This window comes from Trachurus trachurus (assembly GCF_905171665.1).
Source record: "Trachurus trachurus genome assembly, chromosome: 22".
NCBI lineage: Eukaryota > Metazoa > Chordata > Actinopteri > Carangiformes > Carangidae > Trachurus > Trachurus trachurus.
In genome coordinates, this window is record NC_139907.1 from 11,600,926 (window position 1) to 11,624,191 (window position 23,266).

Sequence of the window (23,266 nt, forward strand, 5' to 3'; positions counted from 1 at the left end):
ACTGGAAAGGATCAGGATCAGAGTTGCAACAACTGGAGCACAGAAATATTGACCTGGTTAATTGGTGCTGACACATTGCAAGAAGTATGGGAGTGTCACACTAGGTCCCGGGGAAACCATAACAGGAGCTCACATATTATAGCGTAGATAAGACAGGCTGCATGACGGCAGACTAAACATAAACACTCTGCAGGTATACATTCAGAGCTGAGGAATCTTTCCACTGCGGCAGCACGGCAAAGTTGGTAACAGCTGATGTTCAAAGTGGAGCTGGGCTGATATTCAGGCACAAGATTCACCACAGATGGAAAAAAAAAAACTACAACCGCACTGATTTCAAGTCTGAGTAGCTAATACCTGCCTCACTGCTAATATGACATATTGTATTTCCATTTCCATATACAGTACAGTATTACCCATATATACGCAACAGTAGCAGCAAAAACAAAGGCAGCATGAGAGATAATCAGTCTTAAGTCCTCATCTAAACTACACCCAGTCTGTCCAATGCCTGCTGGCCCTGGGGATTGTGCTGGAGTTTTAATCCACTTAAAAGCAGAGGACCTCTGCTGCTGTTTCCAAGGGGCTTGACCCATGTTGCATGTGCGCACACACGTACACACACATACACGCACAATTTCAGTCACTCATCATAAACATGGAGAGTGTTTTTGGTCCCCCCCCCCCACCCAAACACACACACATACAGTGTTAAGATGAATGCACAAATAGATGCATGCATTCCACGCGATAAACTATGCACAAGTTTAAAATGCATTCTGGCCTGGTCAGAGATGTATTGATCATGAAATTTATAATAACTACGTTGAGAAGCCAAGTACGGTAGATCCGCTGTGTGTCGGGGGCCAGGATGAAAACTCTAATTTAAACCTCTATAGATGGCTGATGGATTGCCAACGCACAACCTAACGTTGACTGGATTTATTGAAGAGGGGTCAACACTCCACCATTGTTCAACTCCACTTTCTGCTGTAGGTCTGTTACAGTGTGTGTGTGTGTATGTGTGTGTCTTTGTGCGGGAGGCTTCTAAGTTCTCGACCTTTAATATTACAAGAATTTGAAATGTTATTAGCTCCACTTCTTCACACTGCTGCACTGTAACACTACAGCAAAAATATATAAACACACAAACATTGTCCATATTAATGTGTTCAAAATCAGCTGTGATTAAAAAATGTTTTTGTTTAGGAATAAAAAAATATTTTTGCTTGTGTTTAAATGGTTTATTTTGTGCGGCGAACACATTGTCATAGTTTTTCTCTTCTTGCACCAACATTTGTCGTTATCTAATTTGAAATGTACTAATTCCTTATTCTTGCGGAGGGAGGGTGAACCACTGACTTGAACAGCTGCTTCATGACCCAAAAAACTGTCAGTCTTTCCCTGGAATAAATTGTGGAATATACCATCTTTGGGTACAGGGGGGAGCTGGAAACGTGCATTTTCAGGAAAGCGGGTGTCACAAGCAAGTGTGCTGGTTTTGGAGGTATCACCAATCACACCACATCACTATAAACTTCAATTCGTAAAATGCGTCTTATGCAGAGGGGCGAGAAACGTATAAATAAGGAATAATTGAAAGGTAATCTCCCCTGTGTTTCGGAGCCGTGTTTCTAGAGGACCCATAGTAGAATCAATTCAGCGAGAGGGGAGCTTGAAACTGTCCACTCATGCTTTCCTCCGAGTCTGAGAGAAACACAGTTGAAGTGAACACACAGACCAGTCGGCCGCACTACATGCTCACAACAGGCAGGCTCCCATCACTAACGAAAAACAACAGCAGCCTCTCAACGTATAATTACAATAATACACTACTAAACACTATGCAAAGATCTCAAGAAAACATATCTGCACAGTTATCACCGCGAGAGCGCCGCAGAGATTTCACAGTGAAACTAAATCACATAGAAGTATGAGGTCACTTCAGAGTGTCACATGTAAACACCTTAAGTATTTGTCCTGTTTTAAATCTGATTTTTGAAACGCATACCTTCTGTAAACAACTATGAAATTATACATTACATATGCTATACCCTACGCTGTGAATCACTTCAGTTTTGCATTGTAGGTGGGTCATACTATTTCTGCGTGCAGATGTTGTAAATGCACATGTCACCGAAGCGAGTTTTATTAGGATTCTCTGGAACAGGCGCACGATTACCTGTGTGCGTGAATTTGCCTCCGCGAGGGCCATAAAGGTCTCATAGTATAAGGAAACGAACATATATTTAAATAAATATATGTAACAAAGCAGAACTAAATAAATAAATAAATGAGGATGGAGTGAGGGATAGATTCAGAACAGGACAGTCACAGCCCTGTTTGTCCTGTAGCCTCAGATGCTGTGCACAGAAAACTCAGCAGCAATACATCTAGCTCATATGCACATATGCTCAGCGTCCCACTCATTTTTGCTCCTAAGCATTTATAGCAGCTTCACCAGCCTGTCTGCTGTTGCTCTTCGCTGAACAGCTCAACCGCATTAGCTGGACGTGCCTTGCTCAAGGGCATCTGTTGATGGGGAGGCTGAGCCAGCATAGGCACAAGCAAGGCACAGCATCAGCTACTGGCTGAAGCACTCTCGTTATCAAAACTATTGGGGGGAAAAGTCACAACTGCTTCAACTCAGATCCTCAGTCACATCATGGATAAAACTACCGCATATGAAAGAGAAAGTTGTGGAAAACATTTCCTGGAAAAATAAAGGTTAAAAAAAACTGTGCTGCGTTTTGTGTTGGCGTCAGAGCAGGAAATCTGCAATATCAGGGGTCAGATTAGAGAGAACAGTCTGACCTTTTAACCGTCATCATGCTGCAACACCTGCTGCAGGCATCTGGGCGACAGTGGTTTGGTCATGACGGTACACATGCGTCTTTGTGTCTATGTCGAATGACTTACGTGGTCGCAGTATTTGCATGCGTGTACAGTGCTCACATGCATCTGCGTGCATGTAATCCTCATTTGAATGGGTTTTGCGCGTGCCTGCCTGGCTGAGGGGTGTGTTTCCACGCCACCACCAGCCCACTCACCAATGTCACCTTCATGGGTGGCTCCATCGTAGGAGCATCCTTCAGAATGTAACAGATTAGCTTTGCAGGCAGGGATGTTGATGAGGTCATCACTTCCCAAGGTCACACCTACACACATCTAGCTGTAGGCCCCACTAGCATTAAAGCCCCCCACCTCTTCAAATACTATAGAGGCTCAGTTCTACCTCCCGCCTGTGTGCAGATCTAAATAAGGCCGAATAAGCCACATCCAGCAGGATAAGCCTTAATGTAATACGCAGTCACTGTACAGGCTGCTAGGGCCCCTTCACGCTTCCTTCAACCTGTGAGCAGAGTTGAAAATGACGCGATAGCTTCCTGTTACTACTATACGTTACTTAAAGCTGAGCTCCTGTTGACTTTTCTCATGCCTACATGCACATTTCATTATGATGTATAGTTGCAAGCACTAAAATGCCATGACTGATGATCAGATCATCACTTCTCCAGCACACAGGACGCAACCGGTGCTCAAAACTTCAAGATATGCAAGAAGAAGACACACTGAGCTTCTACTGCACTTTCAGGCCCAGTTTGTTGGTCCGCTCTCATCTGTTTGTGTAACTCTACAACACTATGTACCCAAGTTACGATTGTCCAATCATTCATTTTAGTTTGTGGAGAAGAATGAAGAGAGAAATTGTTACTACTGTTCTCCAAGATGGCAGCAGCTGCTCTCAGACCCTACATCTTCTCTGCTCGTTCAGAGGAAGATCATCTCCTCCAACAGTTGCGCATTAGTGCAACGAGTGTGCAAAAGATGTACAATAGCAGCGTCTGTGTGTGTGTACTAATTTTCCTCCGCTGAATCTCTATGGAAGGCAGATCTCCCTGTCGTACAGTGCTACATCTCTTTCTGTATTCCTCTCCCCTCGTGAGACAATGAACACATTGAGGCAAATCTGTTTCCACAGCCTGTGAATAAGAGACAGCCAGCTTTGTTTTGCACGAGTGTGCACACACACACATATGCGTGTCTCTGTATACGTGTGTGTGACAGATAAAGAACAAATGTGTTTGTGTACGGGCGCACATGTATTTGTGTATCCATGTGCAAATGTGAGCGAGATGCCTGCGTCATGCGTCCGCCATGTGAGTCACTTGCTCTTATGTGGGGCTTTAAGTAGTGAGTAAGAGCCCTCTGCTCCCTCGCCCGTCTCCTCTCTCTCTCTCTCTCTCTGGGGCCCCTGAACACACACAACCAGAGCTTCCTCCTCTGCCTTTTGCTCCATCCAACAGGTTGCTTTGTCAATAATGAACGCTCACAATGCGCCGCATGTCCACGAGTTTGAAATCGGAGATAGACTCAAAGGGAAGCAAACATGTGGCCACAATCACCTGCTTTCCCTATTATTCCAGGAGAGCGATAAAACAAACAGGAGCCTTTTTTTCCCCTATTCTCCACTGTCGGTGCCTCTTTCTGTCAGAAATCTCGACATGATGAGATGACTGAGGCTGTATTTGAATAATAGCTCCGTCCAGAACTGTCTTCTTTGGAGGCCTGCTGGGATAATTGCAGGTGAGCCTTGGAGGAGATAGAGAACAGCAGTGCAGAGGGAGATAAGTAAACACACAAGTGACGTCTGCGGTTGATGACTAACGCTGTAGTGACTCCAGTAACCCACTGTCTTTCTACAGCACCGCTGAAATAAAGGTTGCTGCGAGAGCTCTGCTGGTTGGCTCTAATCATTCTCACTGAGCCATAAAACATGGACAAATATTCTTTATCCAAACAGGATATCACTGCTCCTAGTGTGTACAATCCAGATTTAGATTAATTTGGGAGTGTGTCATGGTTTGTCAAGATATAAACAGATGTAAGGCCCTTACTCTTCTGCTTTGTTATTTTGAAGATGTCACTGACATGGGAGTTCTTTGACACACACACACAGAGAAAAAAAACAAAAAACAGACAAAAACAGACAAAACCTATTTTGTTGCAGTGTGCAGCTGTTTTTGGACTTATTCCACCATCTAGTGGTAGCACACGTGCTGTCACAACACCACAGCTGCACGGTGAGTGGATGCTTCCTAATAACTGAGATCACCAGAGGTCAGTAAAACACATTTGTCTTTACTTACATCAGTGCATTATGAGGAAGAAGTGAATTACAATGCTGAACAAATGGCCCAGACATAAGATATTTATCGTTCACACATTTGATTAACTTCATTTGCAGAAACACAAAATAAAATAGTGAATAAAAAAAAAAAAATCAATAAAATGTTTTGTTTTAAAAAAAAATTTTTGGGGTGAATCCTCATTGGCACAAAAATGAAGAAAAATAAGAAAAGTGCTCATTTAGACAGAGACACAGACAGAGGTAGAGGTGTAAATAAAACAAAGTGAGGAATTAGAAATTAGGACGCTGAAGGCCAGCGAGAGGCCACTTTATAAATTTGAACACTAAATAGATTTAAAAGCAGCGAAGGAATAACAACATTAAATTAAATAGAACTATTAAGATTACATCTGTAGCACCTTGTTATGACGGGGTGACTGTCATGCCAGCAGTCTTTCTTTCTGTATCACTTGTTCCCCAGCAGACGTAGAGATACAGTGTAGTTCCTGCTCCTCAATTCACACTGTACCAGCAGTAGCACAACCCCATGATGCAACACAAGCAGGTCCCATGAAGGTGGGGATATATGAGGAGTTTTTTTTATTGGAATGTTTTTTTTGTATTCAATGCACTTAACCCTCTCTCGAAAAGCAGCACCACTTTGAACTCAGTTTCGTCCTCGTCCTACGTGGCTAGTTCTTCGTCCTCCTCTGGCTCTGGCAGGCTGCCAGGACAGGGCTCCATGGTAACAGCGACGCCCATGCCGCTGCGTCCAACGGGCATGTCAGTTATGCACGTCCATTCATTTCTCTCTGGACAGTAACACTCGATGCTGGACAGGAAGCCGTGCTGGTTAAAACCCCCTGCAATGGAAACACACACGTGCTTAATGAAGCTGTTGATGAAGCAATTAAGGACTGTTCAACAGTTGTGTCAATGAATAATTAAATTCAATTACTTTGCAATTTATTTTTCAGCTCACAAATGGATTCCTCAAATCATTTTTTTAAAAGGCTGTTTTTACTTTTTGGTTTTCCATTAATTTAATTTGGAGATGTAGTTTGTTATTACTTTATGATCTGACATTTCATTTGCCTACACAGATCTGTTTACTCTTAACAGTTGAACCACACGCTCCTCTATTAAATTAAGCAACACTGAGTCATTGAGCCACATTAGAAATAAAACAGTGCAGCCCACACTGCACTGTACAGTGGAGTGTAAAAACTGGTCACCTCTTGACCTGACTGTCTACCAATGAATCAAAATGATTAAAGTCTTTCAGTAGTTTGGCTCACTAGTCTCTTGTAAAGTGTGATACAAAATAAAACTACAAATAAAAATACAACACAACTGTCAACACTCAGATAATATACGTATATATATATAAATGATCACAGACATTTTATTAGCTCTGATAACGTTTCACTAAGCACTGCATCAGACTCTATAGATAAGCTATAATGGGCCTTAGTACAAGAAATGGTTCATGTAGTCATTAGAGATGGCACATATCAGAGTTGACTTTAGACACAAGTGAAAAATTAGGGTAAAAGATCACATGAGATCTGTGATCATATGTCCCTTTTATTTAACTGATATTCAGTCTTTCATAACTGACCGATGGCAAAGATGCGTTTCTGGTAAACTGTCACTCCGTGTGCACTGCGACAGTACTGCATGGACGCCCTGCTCTCCCAAACGTTCCTGGCTATGTTGTAACGCTCCACAGACGGCAGCTGGCTCCTCCCATCGTAGCCTCCGATGGCGTACAGGTACGAGTTCACGCACACCAACCCTGAAACGCAGGCAGAGGGAGAAAGGGGGAGGAACAGGTGGACCTTGTTAGGAACATTATTTTCTCTCAGGCTGGGGGTTCGACCAAGAGATCAACACCACACTTATGTATTTGTACAGTTACCATGCAGCCATGTGGTGTAGTTTAGCATTGAAAATGAAAATATGGAAACAGCAATCTTAGCTCTGATTAAAGGAAACATTTCTACAAAACATTAACATATGTCATTTGTTTAATCTGCACATAATCAGTACAAGTAGCAGCTTTTGTGAGTTTTGAAAATACTGCTAACCCTAACAACTGGACAGCAAAAGACTCTATGTTAGGATAAGCTAAGCTAAACTAAGTTAAGATAACTAATTGTTGCCTATGGCCTTATAATGGATATAGAGATAAGAGAGGGGTATCAATCTTTTCATTTACTTATGTGCAAAAAAGTCTATTGTGGTATTTTCAAAAATGTTGCACTATTCCTTTAAAAAGGCCAGAACATACACGCCAAGATATCAAGTGAGACTACTGGTAAACACATATACAATAACATTTTTTTAAATGATTTTGCCACGATACACACGATAATGTCTCCATCCCCTATTTAAATATCAGATCTGTCCTCATAAAGACAGAAGTACACACACACACACACGCACACTCACCCAGTCCGCTGCGTATAGTGCTCATGGGAGCCAGCTGCTGCCAGGTGTTAGAGTCAGGCTGGTATTTCTCTGCAGTGTTCCAACGGTTCTGTCCATCATATCCCCCCACCACGTACAGAGCCCCCCCACAGGCCGCCACGCCGGCCCCTAGACGAGCCACCGACATGGGGCAAACAAAGGACCAGCGATTGGACTCTGGATCCCACCTGCATGTGAAAACAGCGGTTGCACAGACTCTGTAGTGAATGTAGCAATGACGTGCTGTCAGTTCCTGACGATATTACATAATAGTTGGTCAAAATAATCAAGTAAAACGAGCGTCAGTGCTGCAAAGGTTCAGATGCTTCAGAGGGCAACAGCTGCGAGCAGCAACCTCCTCAATCTACACGAGCCAGTCAATTTTAAGTGGATTAGGTTAAGCTGGCAACCATGTTTGGCAACTATTGACGAGCTTTATTTGAAGCCAAAGAGGCTGTAACACCACCATGAGCATGAGAGTCTACAGGGCTCTGTGGCCCAACAGACGTCAAGTTGCCCACAGTGCTTTGGAAAAAAGTGGGTTTAAAAGTCACATTAATCTCATATATAATTGTCTTTAACCTTTTTCTGTGAGGTAGAGCTGGTAATCTTATCCACATAAATATATTTGCTTACTTTCCGAGACTGTTTTGGTTTTTCAGAAGGATTAAACAAACAAAAACAAACTGTATTAATTTGTGGGAGATTTGGACAGAGCTTTTTGCTAAGCTAATTTAGCCATCCCCTGGCTCTAATGTCATATGTAACAGGTATGGGAGTTTCTCTGCTAGAAAACAGGCCTCATTCCAAAATGTGGGACTTGAGCTCTTAAGTCAAGCCGAGTCAAATCAGGTTTATTTATATTAAGGCACTTCCACGAACAATAACAGAGTACAACAACACTGAATCCATCAGGACGAGGCAGCTCGGACAGCACGTTCTCTGGCTGGTTAATGATTCAAAAGGTTGTTGGCTCAGTTTTTGGCACTCGGTTTCCTCCGTCCGAAAAGTGCAGGTAGGACGGCAGCTGATGTTTTACCACCTGCCCTCCACCACTAGTGAATTGCCCTTGAGAAAGGCACCAAATGCAGGTCATTTCGTGGGTCACTGTGCTGCCAATGACCCTGTTCTCTGATCCCTGACGTTACTGCTGAACACACCCGCGACAAGGACCTTTACTCGCTTTAGCAGGAACCTTCGAATCCCTGTTGAATCTTCTTCGTTTGGGAGCCGTCGACAGGAGCAGAGGCTTTTCCTGCCAACTACTGTTACCAAGAATGCTCTAATCTGCTTTGATGTGTTTTGCATTGAATTTTCATTTCAATAGTTTCAACAGCTTTCATTATATTTAGCAGCTTCTCGTGAGAAGCCTTCCAATTGGCCTGCGACGAGTTCTAATAATTCTCTAGTGACTAGTATCTTTTAAATTTCCATATCGTTCAATATGAACGGGTACTGAGGTTACATTTAAAGCACGGTACTTTGGATATGGAAAAGAGAGCTAATGGTATCAAAAGATTCTGTCACTCTCAGATTTTAAAGTTTTTCTTTGAGTAATTGATTGAAACTATAACAGCATTAGAACTACTCCCTGCTGTAAAGCATTCCCAAACCCTATCGACATTCCTGGGAAGTGTGTCCCGACATGTTTTGAAACCGCCCATGTTGTCGTCTAATTAGGCTAAGAGGGATACCTGAGAACTTCGCGGCTGCTCTTCAGGTTGAATGGCAGCTATTCATTTGATCTCTCTCCTGCCATTATCTATACTTACTCCGAGGTAACTGCACTTAATCTCACAACGCGTGCATAGGAGGAAGGAAATCTCTTCCCATTACATCAATTTCTAGCAAATAAGATGTCATTAAAATCTAATTATTTTTCGAGTGCCATGTTGAACAAATAAATCCTCCCTCTTTCTCTCCCTCACATGCACAGTGAACTCGTCAGACATGCCTCACCTCTCCACTGTGTTGTGGTGCGTCGAACCCTGGGAACCTCCGACGGCGTAGATGCAGCCGTCCACCACGCCCACCCCGACCCTGTTCCTGGGGATGTTGAGAGACGCTCTCTGGCTCCACTGGTTGGTCATTGGGTTATAGCAGCACAGAGCGCTGGACTCTGTGTTGTTTTGAAGCGACAAGTTCCTGCCCCCGACCTGGATTCATGAGAAGACGGTTTAGAAAAAGAGCCGGTACAGAGGCAGAAGACCCAACCAGTGTCCCACACATATAGTATATTTTTTGTTGCAGTGTTTCACATTATATGCCATCCATTGGTGGTATGACATAACTGGTGCAACCTACAGTGTAGAGCAGTCCAAACAGCGCACAGGCTCCCAGACCGCTGCACGGAGAGCCCATGTCGGCCAGTTTCAGCCAGACATTCCTACTGGGATCATACGCCTCCATGGAGGCCAGAGAGTGCTGCCGGTATCTGAGCAGGGAAAAGGAAATAAAGAAATGAGGAGTAGATAAGATGTATGGTCAGTGTAAAAGAGGAGTTTTCTTTTTACTGGGAATATGGCATATGATCATGGAATTAAATAAGATAACATGTAGAGCAAATGTACAGTCTGTGAAAAATAACAGTTAGGGAAAAGGCCAGTGACTTGATATGCTGATATATGCATGACATTTTACTGTGATTTTTTTCTACAGATGCAAAAGTTAATGAAATAGCGCTTTTGTTCTTAAGCTTGAAAACCCATGTGTGATTTGGGACAAGACCACCTGTGGCTGCAATGTTGCAATGTCCATGTGCAACTAAAGGAGAACTAGTATCAGCAGAGTAAAGTTATGTTTTTCATTTTGTTAGACAAAAATAGGTCGAAATGTAGAAAGCCACTGTGTATAGGAGGATTTATACATAAACTAAGAGAGCATGGCACCTGTGTCAAGAAGACAGAGTGGATAACAAACTAACAGCCACCGGGGGGCAGACTGAGACACCCTCTAGTCTGGATCCATGAGCTGGTTTTTGGCATTTCACATGATTTAAAAAACAAGTGCACACATGTGTATTGTGAGGGGACATAAAAGCATCAGTTTCTGATCATCAATATCAGCAATTAGCCTATTTGAGGGTCTAAGAGAAGGTTTGCAACTTTTGTGCACTGAAAAGCAAAACAATGTCCATAATGGAAGCTGTAAAAGTTAACTAACCCGCCAGCCACATAGATGAGCTGAGTGCCGCGGTTCGGTGCAGGAGGCAGCTTCCTCAGTGTCATATCCTGGAAGATTTTAGAAAGGAAGTCCTTACAGGAATTGGCCTGGAGATAAAATAAAGGACAGAAAATAAAGAAAAGATGTTAAGCATTTGTGACTGAGGTGATTCGTGTTTTACAAATCTCATCTCTGCATTTCTATGAGAGAAAAAAATAAGGTTGTAATTTACCTTACTGAGGATGGGACAGGACAGCAGCTGGTTCTTCAGGAACTTGGGAGGCAGAGCGTAGATGTGAACCGCATTCAGGAGGGCATGTAGGTACTGGGCTCTGCCCTCCATGTCCCAGCCGACCCAGTCCGTACAGGCTTTATACACCTGGCATGGATATAGTCAGTATGATATTTACATCTAGAAACAATCTGGTCAGAACTTGGATTAATATTCTGCATTCACAACTAGTAGTATACATTTCAGTGGCCTTTTTCTGTCATTGTGGTAGAACCATCACTTTTAACCCCAAATTTGCTTCCTTTTAATCAATATAAACCATCAACCAACACAAAAATACTTAGGATGCTTGTTAGTCAAGTTATCATGAGCTTTTTCAATGCCACACACCTCAGACTCACAGAGCACCTTCAGACTGTCCTGACTGATGAGCTCCAGCAGTTGGCAGTGAGACAGGCTGAAGAACTCGTCTTCTTTAGTCACCTGGGACACAAAAGTACATGAGAGCATGATCAGATGACACAGTGATTACCTTGAGAAAAGGTAGTTATAGGTTCTATAGTGATAAAAGATACAGACCTTTCATTTTAAAATTGTCAGGAAAAGGGAGGAGATGGACATTGTACTGACGAAATGTAAATTACTGTAAGTGAAGGTTCTCTGTAATCTGTAACAATAATTAAAGTTTGCACTGTTCCACACTTATCAGAACAAAGTAGTAGAGCTGACCCTGGGCCTGTTTGGGGCCTTAGGTTCAGGCTATTTCACAGTCTGACCTCAGCACTGAGCTGAGAGCCAAGGTGGAGGAGCTGAAGTTGATGGAGAGCAGACTGTGCAGAGTGCAAGCTCAGGAGAACTAAAAACAGAGCCGGATGTAACCAAGACTGTGTTACTTCAGTGCAAAGAGAAGGCAGAGGATGATACGAAAATACACACCGACAAAATTATTGATGATCTGGGGGAGGAAATGAGGGGTCACTGGCAAATGACCTATGGTAATTTCACTCTTGTATAAACAAACACTTTTTCTTAAAGGGTCAAAGAGTTGCAGTAGATTGAGCCATGAGGGCGCAGCTATCACTTGATGCGAGCTGAACGGACGATAAACAAAGAAATTTGAGCAGCAGAACTTTTGCAGACGGAGTTGCTACATGTGCTTTTTCAGAGATGAACCCTCGAAGCCAGTTAAACAACACTGATCTACACAAACAACATCCCTAATGCCGCACAGGTATGTGTCTGTATGAATGTGTGTAATTTAATGAGAGATTATTTAATGCCATGCAGGACCAGAAAAGACACCACATCTAAAAGAGGAACGAACAACCGGATGCACATGTGACATTGTGCTTTTTAAATTTGCATCCCACCTCATTAAAGTGTGTGTTGATGTACTCTCGACTTCTTTGGTGCAGCTCTGTGCAGCCAATCTCCTCGGCAAAGCGGGCGATGCCGATCACATTAGATGACTCCAGGTGCTTAGTTAGGAAATCGCAGCAAGCCTTGGCCACGTCTTCAATCTGATACCTTGAAGAAAAGAGGAGAAAAGGGAGGGGAAAACATCACTGCTTATATTAGATTAGCAGACTGACGGGATACAGGCATCTAAATCTGTGTCTGTTTAACTCGGGATTAGCTTTTCCAACACCATGTGCTACTGTTTATGTATGTTTACCTCATCGCAGCCAAAAGAACGTGTAACACACATTTCTCTCCCACTGTGATGTGGGAGGTGTAGGCAAAGTCAATGAGCCTTCCCACCACCTGGGGGCAAACATCGCGCAACGTGATCTCGGAGGCGCGACACTCTTTGAAGCTGCTGGTGAACATGGCTCTGAAGTAAGGGCTGCAGGAGGCCAGCACCACCCTGTGCACCTGAGAAGAAAAAATACATATACTGATTAAGAAACAAGGCATTCACTGTGTTTGTGTCACTGAGTGAAAAACCAAACAGTTCTCCGCTATGGAGGCCCAGAACTGACAAAAACAAATTGAACGATTATCAGACAAGTCAAAAGTAAATAAAGCCGTTAAGCCAATGGCAAGTCAACATAAACATAATCTGCTACTTAGCGCTACTCTGAGTTTTACCACGCTCATGTTTTCATAACTTATCTTTCTCTCTTGCACTCTTGCAGTGCACGTCTCGCGTCTTGGACTTCAGAGTGTGTTTGCAGATACATTTTCATCATGTAACAACATAAATACTGAATATTGGTAAAACCTTTGTATAAACAATGGACTGGTACGGTGTACATAGATACATAAACATCAGTAGAGGGGAACACAATGTAGATTTTGGGTACTTATTCTAATATAACAGGGTATATGGTGACTGACACAGGTTATAAATAACACAAAGAGTTGTATCATATTATCAGAAGTATCACTATAACACCATAATATTATTGACCGATGCAGCCAGTTGTATTTTTGACTTGTCTAATAACCTTTCAGTACATTTGAGCCTCCATAATGAGGTCGTCCTTCGTAACTGCAACTTCGTCCAGAATGGCACACAATGCTTTTTGATTGTTTAATTCTGAGGATGTTTCACCTTGAAGTCCACAGTTTTGTCCTTGTACGTGACATGCAGCACCAGGTCACACAGCATCTCCTGCCGCCTGAACTCATCCATGACCTTCATGGATCTGGATGCGTGGGTCTCGACCGTGTAGTCAAGGTACCCGGAGCCGTGCATCGAGGGAACCGCGATAGCTGAGAAATCAGAACTACGCGTGGGACGCCTCTTCCTCATTGGACAATGCATTGTGGGAGAAAGGAAAGGAAGGGGAGCACTCCAGAGTTATTCAATTTTGTTTCAAAGTTTTCAACAGTTTAAAGCGTGGAGTTTTTTAATCCGACTGGGGTTAGACTTCCAACAGAGGAAATTCTTTTGGTCTTTATTTGATCAATGTGAAGACTCCAGCAAGCAGATGTCTCCAGTTTCTCCATTTTTATGCAAATTCAAACACAAGAATCTCTTCAGAAAGTTGACTTTCCCCAAGGAAGTCAGGTTGTAAATTGTGTAATATCCATTGGTGATCCCAGAAACTGCCAGCAGGCAGAGCAAGCAGTCCACAGGAAAAGCCAGTTGCTGCGTAAAAATAGGTTGAGGTCGTATATTTCTCTGCTTAAGCACAAAGGGTAAACAAACTTGCAGACTGATGGTGAACCACATAATACTCCCTCATCCACAGGTCCTGGCTCCAACATGACTGACAGCATTTGTGTCAGGAACAGACAGCTCCCAAAGCATGAGTCAAGCCATGATAATTAAATTGCTGTTGGTCCAGATTTTACAGGTTTCAGGGTTTTGAAAGTAATCCATTCTGACTTTTCGGGGAGTCCTCTGCAATTTCGTTTCCACAGGAGGAGGAGAAGTGGTTGGCAAATGTGTGTAGCTGCACAATCAGATGTATCCTGGCAAGGACCCCGTCTGCTGCTGCGCTGCTTATCCTACAAAGACGAAGAGAGAGAGAGAGAGAGAAACAAGAGTAAGCTGAAGAAATACGAGAGACTTTCAGTGGTTTGAAAAGAAGCTATGGAATCAAAACTTCACGTGTTTCCTTCTCGTATGTGTGGGAGTCTGAGTCACACACTCACAGTTTCACTTCCTTACAGCTAGAACAGAGAATACATACTCTTGTTAACTGTTTTATGCCACTACATTGGCCTGAGGAAATTGTCAGTGTATTTCCAATAGGGTTACTTCAGGACAAGGAATTTTACAAGTAAATCATTCTCACATTTAGACTCTATGATGTCTATCATGTATGCTCGTTTATTTTTAACTTACTAGTAGTTGAAAACCAGATATTCATTTGTGCATGTAAAGAAAAAACGATCTCAAGCAGATCTCTGACCAAGTTATCAAGATTAACCATTGCAAATTTCACCAAAATCCTTTTTGCAAGGTCACAGGGGGCGTCAAAGAGCTGGTTCAGCTCCTCAAAGTTTGTTTATTTGAACCCAGTCAATCTCCTTTTTCCACTCTTTCTCACCACTTTAAATTCTTCAGCCAAGCAGTAGACTGTGAATAGTCACACTCGGCCTGTGAGTCAAAGAGGAGTGACTGAGATTCAGCAGATATGCAGCCGCCTGAAAAACATGAAGGACGCACATTCACACTATTTAAAGCGACAGAAGGTATGAATGAATTCCCACCAGATGCCAGAGAGGGGTAGTTGCCACTCCGCTGCTTCCTAAAAATCACATTCACTTCCATGTTGCAACTTATTCTTTGGGTATGTGGTTAAAAAAATGAATTAACAAATACATACTCACTGCCTACTGTCACGGCAGACTCATTTTTGACACAAAACTAAAGTACTTTTTGCACAATCCTGCTCAAGAACAAACAAATCAATAGAAAAACAAGTGAAAACATAGACTACTTGGTGGAGGTGACAAATATTCATCACTTGCTGTAAACCCCCATGTCTTATTAAATCTTAAGGATTGTACTTATATGTATTGGTTATTATAAATTAAATATAAAGGTAAGTTTACAATTTCATTAAAAGATCTTTATCACTGCATTTAGGTACCTGTAGCAGACATGATGTAAGCACTCTGTCAGTGTAATGTAATTATACGGGTGTTAGTGGTGCACCTGTCTCTGTTGAAGACTAATTAAGAGTCTCATTAGATTTTTGCCAATTAATATGCCCCTAAATTAAAGTAGGTAGTTAGCATGAAGGCAAATGACAGCTAATGACTCTGCTAAAAAAACAAAACAAAAAAAACACAGGAGACAATATCAGCTATTTTTTCATCCAAGTCACTTTTTAAAGGGATAGTTCAAAGAAACATAATCTGGGGAAATATGCTTCTTTGCTTAAATGCCAAGGCAAAAAGTTAAATTAGAGGATTGATAGGCTACGAGTTAGCTTGGCCTGAGTTCAGGAAATGGTAGCAACAGCTGGAAACATGTTTTTCCAAAACAAAAACATAAATGCCTGCCTCAGTGAACCTCTGAGGAGGGCGTTACAGGTGATTGAAATGTCACAGAGGAGCTGACACAGACACCTCCCAAATCACAACGATGTGTCATCCAGATTAAACCAGTTCATTGTTTGATTCAGAGGGTGGCTGCAGAATAGAGCCAAACAAATAAAGTATCACAAGTAGGTACAAAACCTGTCTTCTACAGACAGTGGAAAAAAAACAATGAATCAAAACAAAGCTAAGCTACAATCCATCTCCTTCACATGAATCATATAGAAACTACTACTGAAGTGTGTCAGTCTTGTCAAGATAAGATTAAATGTATCTTTTTATGATAAGGGAGGATCCCTTAAATTCATTTAGCACAGAAATGTGACCAACTCATCAGTTCACAGTGGACAAATTATAAATAACATTGTCCCATGTGTCCAATATGTCAGAGAGAAAGATACTTTTAAAAGAGCTCTAACTTTGTTCCACACAGGTCAGACAGATATACTACAATATTTAGTTCAACATGAGGACCCTGTGTCCCCTGCTGATACTTAACCTTGTGGTAAATGCTGATACAAAGTACTGATCAGACGTAAATGTAAAATCTGTGAACGTCATGGCATTGAAGCCACTGGATTCATTTCTATGAAAGGTCACGTGACCAGGGATAGCTGTGGTCCTTGAAACTGAGTGGGCTCAGCTCAGTGTGACTGACTGAATTTAACAGTGGAAACAGATTCTCACACACAGAAACTGTGTTTAATGTGGATTGGTCATGTCTCGGCCAACACTCGATCCACTTAATAAAGTCAGCAGCAGCGGCACAGATACCGATCCGGTGTATTTCTAATGGGTTTACATTTGCAGTGCTCGAGAATTACCCTGAAAATGCTCAAATATGTGGCGCTGCAATGCTTTTTAGTGCGTCTCTTTGCATGGCATAGAAAACCCAGAGCAATGTGAAATTTCTGCATTCCCCAGAGTGTCACTCGCTGCCACAGCTTGAAGCAGAACAAATCATCTCTGAAGCTGGAGAGCAAGAAGAGACGTCTGCTATGCTGCCCGTCAGTGACAGTGCATCTCTCTGCGTAGAAGAGAGCCTTGGAATCAATAGCAGCGGATCCATTTTTAGCAAGAAAGGTACAAATGCTGAACCAGCCGGAGTCACAACCACAGTGACCCTCTGAGAATCACAGCCCAACACTTACAGCACCTGCAGTTTGCTGTCATTTGTTTTTCTGTCTCAACCAAAACTGGTCAGATACTGTTTTTCTTTTTTTTTGTTTAAACCGCATAAAACAGTTATTGCTGGTCTGGTCTGGTAGAGTGCAGCTTTGCATGGTTGCACAATCAAATCTGTTCAGCCTGTTCGCTGGTCATATGACCAAATGTGTGAGACAGAAAGGGAAGAGAGTGAACCGGAGAGAAAAAAAGAAAGAGAGAGAGAGAGATGGCAGGAGAAAAAGGAGCAAGAAAAAGAAAACAGTAGAAGTGAGTGAATAAAAGACAGGAAGTGAGACACACTAATACAGAGAGCTTCTCAGTTTTCCATAAAGGGCCATTGTGGGTGGATATGTCAGCCTGTCCTACTCCCCTGATCAGGCTTTAAGGGGGTTAACAGTGAATTACTGTGTAAACACAGTGTGCAGAGCTTGGCTACTATATAAAGCATTACTCAAGCCTGCAGGAACCCTGTGCGAACACAGTGACACAAGCTCGGACCAGTTTATTGATTTCAGTGAGGTTTCATAATCCCTGTTTGACCAAGGTCCTGACCGGTAACACTACAGGTGCTTGTAGTGTTTGCTCCTCAAAATGGCTGTTTGCTAGTGAAGGGAGGAGCGAGCAAATTGCTGGTGCTTCATTGACAAAAAAGTGTCAGAGTGTGATTCACTTGTCGAGTGACGTTAAAGAGAAGCTCCAGTGTTCATCGGGAGACAATTATGCTTTTAAATATGGAAAATGAATCATCATAAGTCACAGATTCTGGCACGAAGAGAGACAGAGAGAGGAGGAGTTAACCATTTACAGACCGTTTCTGTTGGCAGATGGTTGATGATACAGCTGCAGAGTCTACAGACGACAGCCTGTGCAATGACCTTTGACCTGCAGACATACTGTAACATCACATGTCACAGGACGTCTGACAGGAATGTGAATACCCTCAATTACCCTTTGGAAATACGCTGTCCCAAACTGCTGAGCGGCAATGACCATGTGTCTTTTGAAAGGTTTTGTAACAGTGGTGACCAGCTCTTCTGCCATGTCATCGTTCATCTGCCCTGACAGCTGACTGAAGGGGGGGGGGTCAAAGGTTGCTGATGATAAACGAAACGTGATTTTCCTTTTGCTCCGAATGACACCGTGAGAAGACGAACAGAGCATCACAGAAGCACTGCAATTATCTAAGATTCAGAACTCAACCACAAACTGGATGATTCTCTGATTTCAAACACAATAAATTTGAGTTTTTGAATAATTTAAAAAGGTTCCTCTAAGGACATTTGATGTTTGGAAACTCCAGTCAAGCGCTGCACATTACACACTCTTACATAAATCTTCAGGGTGACAAACAACAATTGGCCAATGCTGCCTCCTGACCACACACTTGACCGTATCAAAAGCATTGAATACACAGTAAGTACATTGCTGCAGTATGCTGATTTATCACTAAACAAAGAAACACTTCCTTATCTGTCTGGAAAAAGGACAGCATGTGCACGTGAACATCTAAAAGAAAACAGATAATGTCCAGTCTGATGGTTATGACATGCATTCATATAAAAAAAATGTCACATGTTATCAGATAAAAAACAAATAAAACCAGTGAACTTATCTAAAAGCTGCTCAGTCATCTTACTTTCATTTTTTATTTGACTGATAGAAACCTGATCTGCAGCTGTGTTGATAATCAAAAGGTGACATCATTTCAGTCATTTTTAAAACAAAAAACCTGAAAGGTGAGCTTCAGCTTCCTTGAGAATTTCCTGCCTTTGCTTGCCAAAAGAAAAGCATGGAAAAGTAAATCTCTTTTAGAATAATAAAAAAGGGAAACTAGTCAGAGGATTTATCAAGTGAAAATAATTGCTTTGGGGTTTTTTTTCTTTTTCTTTTTAAATGTCTCTAAATATCTCTTAAATATAAGAGATTGAAAGGCACTAGTTTGGCTCTAGGATGCTGTCAGTGTTTTCAATGTTAGAGACCAAACATTAATAAATCAATAGGGACAATCAATGATGATGAATGCCTTTATTTTTAAATGATTATGTAGTATTTTTGTTTTATTAATATATGCCAGAGAATATGGGGAAAAAAATAACAGCAGAGTCCGAGGTGACTTATTTAAATTGCATGTTTTGTTGACAACCAACATTTGGGGGAAAAAAAAAAAAAAAAAAGGCTGGAACTAGAGAATATTTGGCGTTTTTCAGATCATTAAAACTTGGCTAATCGATCATTAGAATACAATTTTTAAGAGGATGGTTAAAAATCACAACAAATGAGCTACAACAGCCTCCAAGTGTCAAAAGAAGCTCACAGCAGCTCAGCTTAAGTTTCAATTCCCTTTTGGGAGTCTGCGCACTACAGAGGAAGCAAACCGACACAAAGTCAGTGACTGGTCGACAGCAGCACAGTTACAAACTCTACACGGACGATGTTGGTGTAGCAGCTTGTAAGAATAAGTAGAGTCACGAGTGTTGCTGCTCTGAAGATGAAACATTCACACCACGGCCAGAAGCGTTTCTGTGTTTACACTGATTTTAGGAAAGGGCGCGTCCGCTCCGAGCGTCAAACTCCTCCAAACAGTCGAACCGCTGCAGATTCACTCACCTAAAGCCACAGCTCGGCTGCAGCCGCTGGAAACTCCGTATCACAGCACCATTAATCACTTGTGAGAGTTTCCAGCAGGAGTTGTCCGGCCACAGGAGGTCTTTCCCCGGTCAGTCGATCGGTCTCTGGCTGAGGCTCCGGGTCCTGTCAGGAAACCAGCTGCTGCTGCTGCTGCTGCTGCGTCGTCGTCCTCCGCCGCGCTACACGGAGAAAGAAACGTCCGGAGACGTGAGCGTCGCTGCCGAGCTGCGCCGCCACTGGCAGACGTTCAAAGGCCGCGGAGGTGGAGGTGGAGGGGGCGGAGGGTGGAGGTGGTGGAAGGGGAGGAATTTCTGCACCAACATGACTCTGCAACTTCTCCGGCACACTACAAACAATGTGCGGGCTGTTGTACGCATGTTCAGAGACCTGCATGGCAGCGAGTCAGGAGCAGCATTCCTCAAACTGAAAGTGATCAGGGTCAGAGACTGTAGAGCTGGGACATGCTGCAACAACAGAGAGCTGAGATATATGATCCATATGCAGGAATCAAAAAGCTGTAAACACTGAAACTAAAATCCATTAGACGAAAGGCTGAACAAACAAAGGAACCAAACTCTAAAGAGCAGATTCAGATACAAGCAAAAAGAAAAGTTGCAGTGGAATCAGTACAATAAATAGAACATTTTATCTTTGCATTGCTTATATGTACAAACTGTCAGTGGCAGGTGCACACTTTCTGACCATAAATAAATAAATAAATATCATAATCCATCCAGTAATGACCAAGAGGAGGCTCACAGAGCTGAATTACAAACACCAGCAATAAGGGCATGATGTCCATAATAACATGCTGGTGGGACATAAATAAACCCAAATAAGATGCAATACAAAAACAGCACAAATGGAAGGGCACATTTTCACTATAAAAAGAACATTTATCCCCAACTATGTTTCATTTAAAACTAAGAAAAAAAAGAAAGAGAGAGAAAGAAAGAGAGAGGGTGATCCAGCATCATACTGTATGTCTGGTATTAGTGTTTATTAGTCTTTGTGATCAGCAGAATTGGGCTTTGTCTGACTCTTCCAATGGTAGAGAAGTACCAATAAAACCCAAAACTGCAAATCCACATCAATTGGATAAAACTTTAAGAGAGACATGTTTCCTAATGAGGGCACAGCTGGGTGGACTGATGAAACCACTGCCCAATACTTTTGATGACTGTTTTCCAAAAAGGAGAAGTAAAAGAACAATGTAACTCTGAGTACTTTTGAGTACTTATTTCATGTCTTTAATACATGTCTATACTAATATGTAGTGTGAAATACTGTATGTCCACTGCAGTTTTAACTGAGTACATAAATGTTGACAGGTTAGTAACAATCACTCAAGGCCCACACTTGTTTTTCCCAGGACTTTTACCACCATGGTCTTCCTCTGCAGCTCGAGTTTGTTCACTTGGCATCTACCTGAGCAGTTTGTATTTTGAAATGTGAGCTCATTCATGATCTAAAAACGACATAAAAATTCAATAAAATCCTGACCCCATTAGCTAATGAAGACCATAAAGTGTAATTGAAAGCTCCAGAAAGGAGCCAATATGTGAAAGTTAAGGTAAGATAATTTTGTCAGATGACTAAATCCAGGATCATAAACTTCTACTTTCACTATCGCCAGTGGAATGAAAACCATTAAGCCTTCCTTTATGAGCCTTAAGCTTAATAAGGAATTTAATAAGATTATGCTGAGGAAAAAAAGCTTAAAGGCTTATTTCCATTGTGCTCCTTTGTAAGATCCTTTTGTCCCTAAACTCCTTTGCTCAGAGTAAAGACTATCTCCCACCTTCACCTGATACATTTTTCCAGGTATGTTAAGGATCTTTGATGTGTCTGTGCTCATCCTGACCACGTCAAACACCACAGGACCTCAGGTGTGTACCTTGACATCCTGTCATGCCAAATGGGAAGATAGATGACAGACCACACCCTTGGCACAATTCACCACAATGAATGTGCTTTAGTGAGAAAACAAACACAGTGCATGCTCTGAATATATGGAGAATACAGAGTAGATGAGTTAAAAAAAAAAAAAGGATTTTCCCAGTGTAGACTCAATAAACTGCTTCCCTTGATCTCTTGATCATCTGTGATAAAGGGAGACACGTTGATTATAACCACACTGTGTTCTTTTCATGCCCACAGACACTCTGAAACATTTTATCTAGTGGAAAAATACACATAGAGTTTGAAGGTTAATGTTCGACTTTATCCTGTCTCACCTCGACACTGTCTTAATACTGCAGCAATCATCTCATTCTCAGCCCTCTCGATGTTTTAAATGGGTGTGTGTGTTTTTTTTTTTGCACTGCAGCATATTTTCAGTCAGGATCAGGTATAAAGTGTCAGGAAGTCTACATATCACACACGTCTCATGCCACACCCAACAACATTAAAAACGTGGAAGCAAAAAACGACTGCAGTGCCAGGGCCGGTTAATCAGCTGCTTCACCAAAATATGAGTTCTGTCTCTTATGTAAGATGCAACAACAAATCCATAATGATGTGAGATTTTGGTTGTCATCTCAGTGAGAATGAGATAATGAATTAAGATAATATTTTACAGCATAATTATGCAATACAATTAATCAATAAATGGGACTTTTTTATACATTTGTCTCTTTACATTGACCTTTTTTTTGGACTTATATGTTGCGAATTTGGGCTGCATGTAATACTGTGGTTAGCTCTGTTGCCTCTCAGCAAGAGGTTTGATTTCCACGCCTCGGGCCTCTCGTATTCTCCCTGTGTCTGCGTGGGTGCTCTCCGGCTTCCTCCCACAGTCTAAAGACATGCACAATTGCCCTCAGGTGTGAATCTGAGTGTGTGTCTATATATATGTCAGCCATGTGATAGACTGCTGACCTGTACAGGATGTTCTTCGCCCTATATCAGCTGGGATTGGCTCCAACCCCCCATCCCCCCTCACAACCCTGCACATACGAGCGGTACAGACAATGGAAGGAAGGGCTATGAATTCTGATTTCCATATCTTGGTTATTTGATCTTTACATATTCTTACAGAGAGAATTCATGTGAACTTCTCCTGGTGCAATTAAGGTATAAATGCCTGAAATGTCTGACCTGATCCTTAATTATGTGTAATAAACACCGCTCTCATTTACTGCAAGGCGCTTTTGTTGTTGCCATTGCCGTTGAATGTGACTCATATACCTGATGATTCATTGTGATTAACAAGAAAATGAGAGGTGTGTTAAAAGCACGTGTACGGGAATGTAATCAGAGATGACGGATGTTTTCTCTAGATATCTGCACTTCATGATCTTGTAAATAAACATAACACAGCCCTATAGTCTTTTTTTTCTTAAAGGGCTCACATCATTGTACAGAGGCAAGACATCAGAGATTGCTTTGTGATAATCAGACATTGCAAAGAGCAGCTGACAGCAGTGGGGGAAGTACAGTGGCCCTGAGAAAATCAACACATTGCAACTTAA

The 23,266-nt window shown here is 42.1% G+C and overlaps 1 protein-coding gene across 1 annotated transcript; it reads right to left on the reverse strand.

Annotated features, from left to right (window-relative positions):
- Positions 1 to 5,125: 5,125 nt before the first annotated feature.
- On the reverse strand, positions 5,126 to 20,068 carry keap1a (kelch-like ECH-associated protein 1a). The gene is made up of 12 exons (XM_083998227.1): positions 19,773 to 20,068; positions 13,555 to 14,456; positions 12,673 to 12,872; positions 12,368 to 12,524; positions 11,388 to 11,480; positions 10,998 to 11,144; positions 10,766 to 10,872; positions 9,908 to 10,037; positions 9,563 to 9,759; positions 7,586 to 7,791; positions 6,753 to 6,929; positions 5,126 to 5,994 (listed from the first exon to the last, which is right to left on the reverse strand). The coding sequence occupies exons 2-12, from the start codon at positions 13,765 to 13,767 to the stop codon at positions 5,816 to 5,818; spliced, it is 1,806 nt and encodes a 601-aa protein (XP_083854353.1). The 5' UTR covers positions 13,768 to 14,456; positions 19,773 to 20,068; the 3' UTR covers positions 5,126 to 5,815.
- Between the last annotated feature and the right edge of the window lie 3,198 nt (positions 20,069 to 23,266).

Excerpts from the sequence above, each read along its gene's own strand:
- keap1a (XM_083998227.1), bottom strand. The coding sequence starts at position 13,767 with ATGCATTGTCCAATGAGGAAGAGGCGTCCCACGCGTAGTTCTGATTTC. Across the intron at positions 7,792-9,562 it reads CACCACAACACAGTGGAGAG|GTGGGATCCAGAGTCCAATC; the intron begins GTGAGGCATGTC and ends TTTCACATGCAG. Across the intron at positions 6,930-7,585 it reads CACTATACGCAGCGGACTGG|GGTTGGTGTGCGTGAACTCG; the intron begins GTGAGTGTGCGT and ends CCTGCGTTTCAG.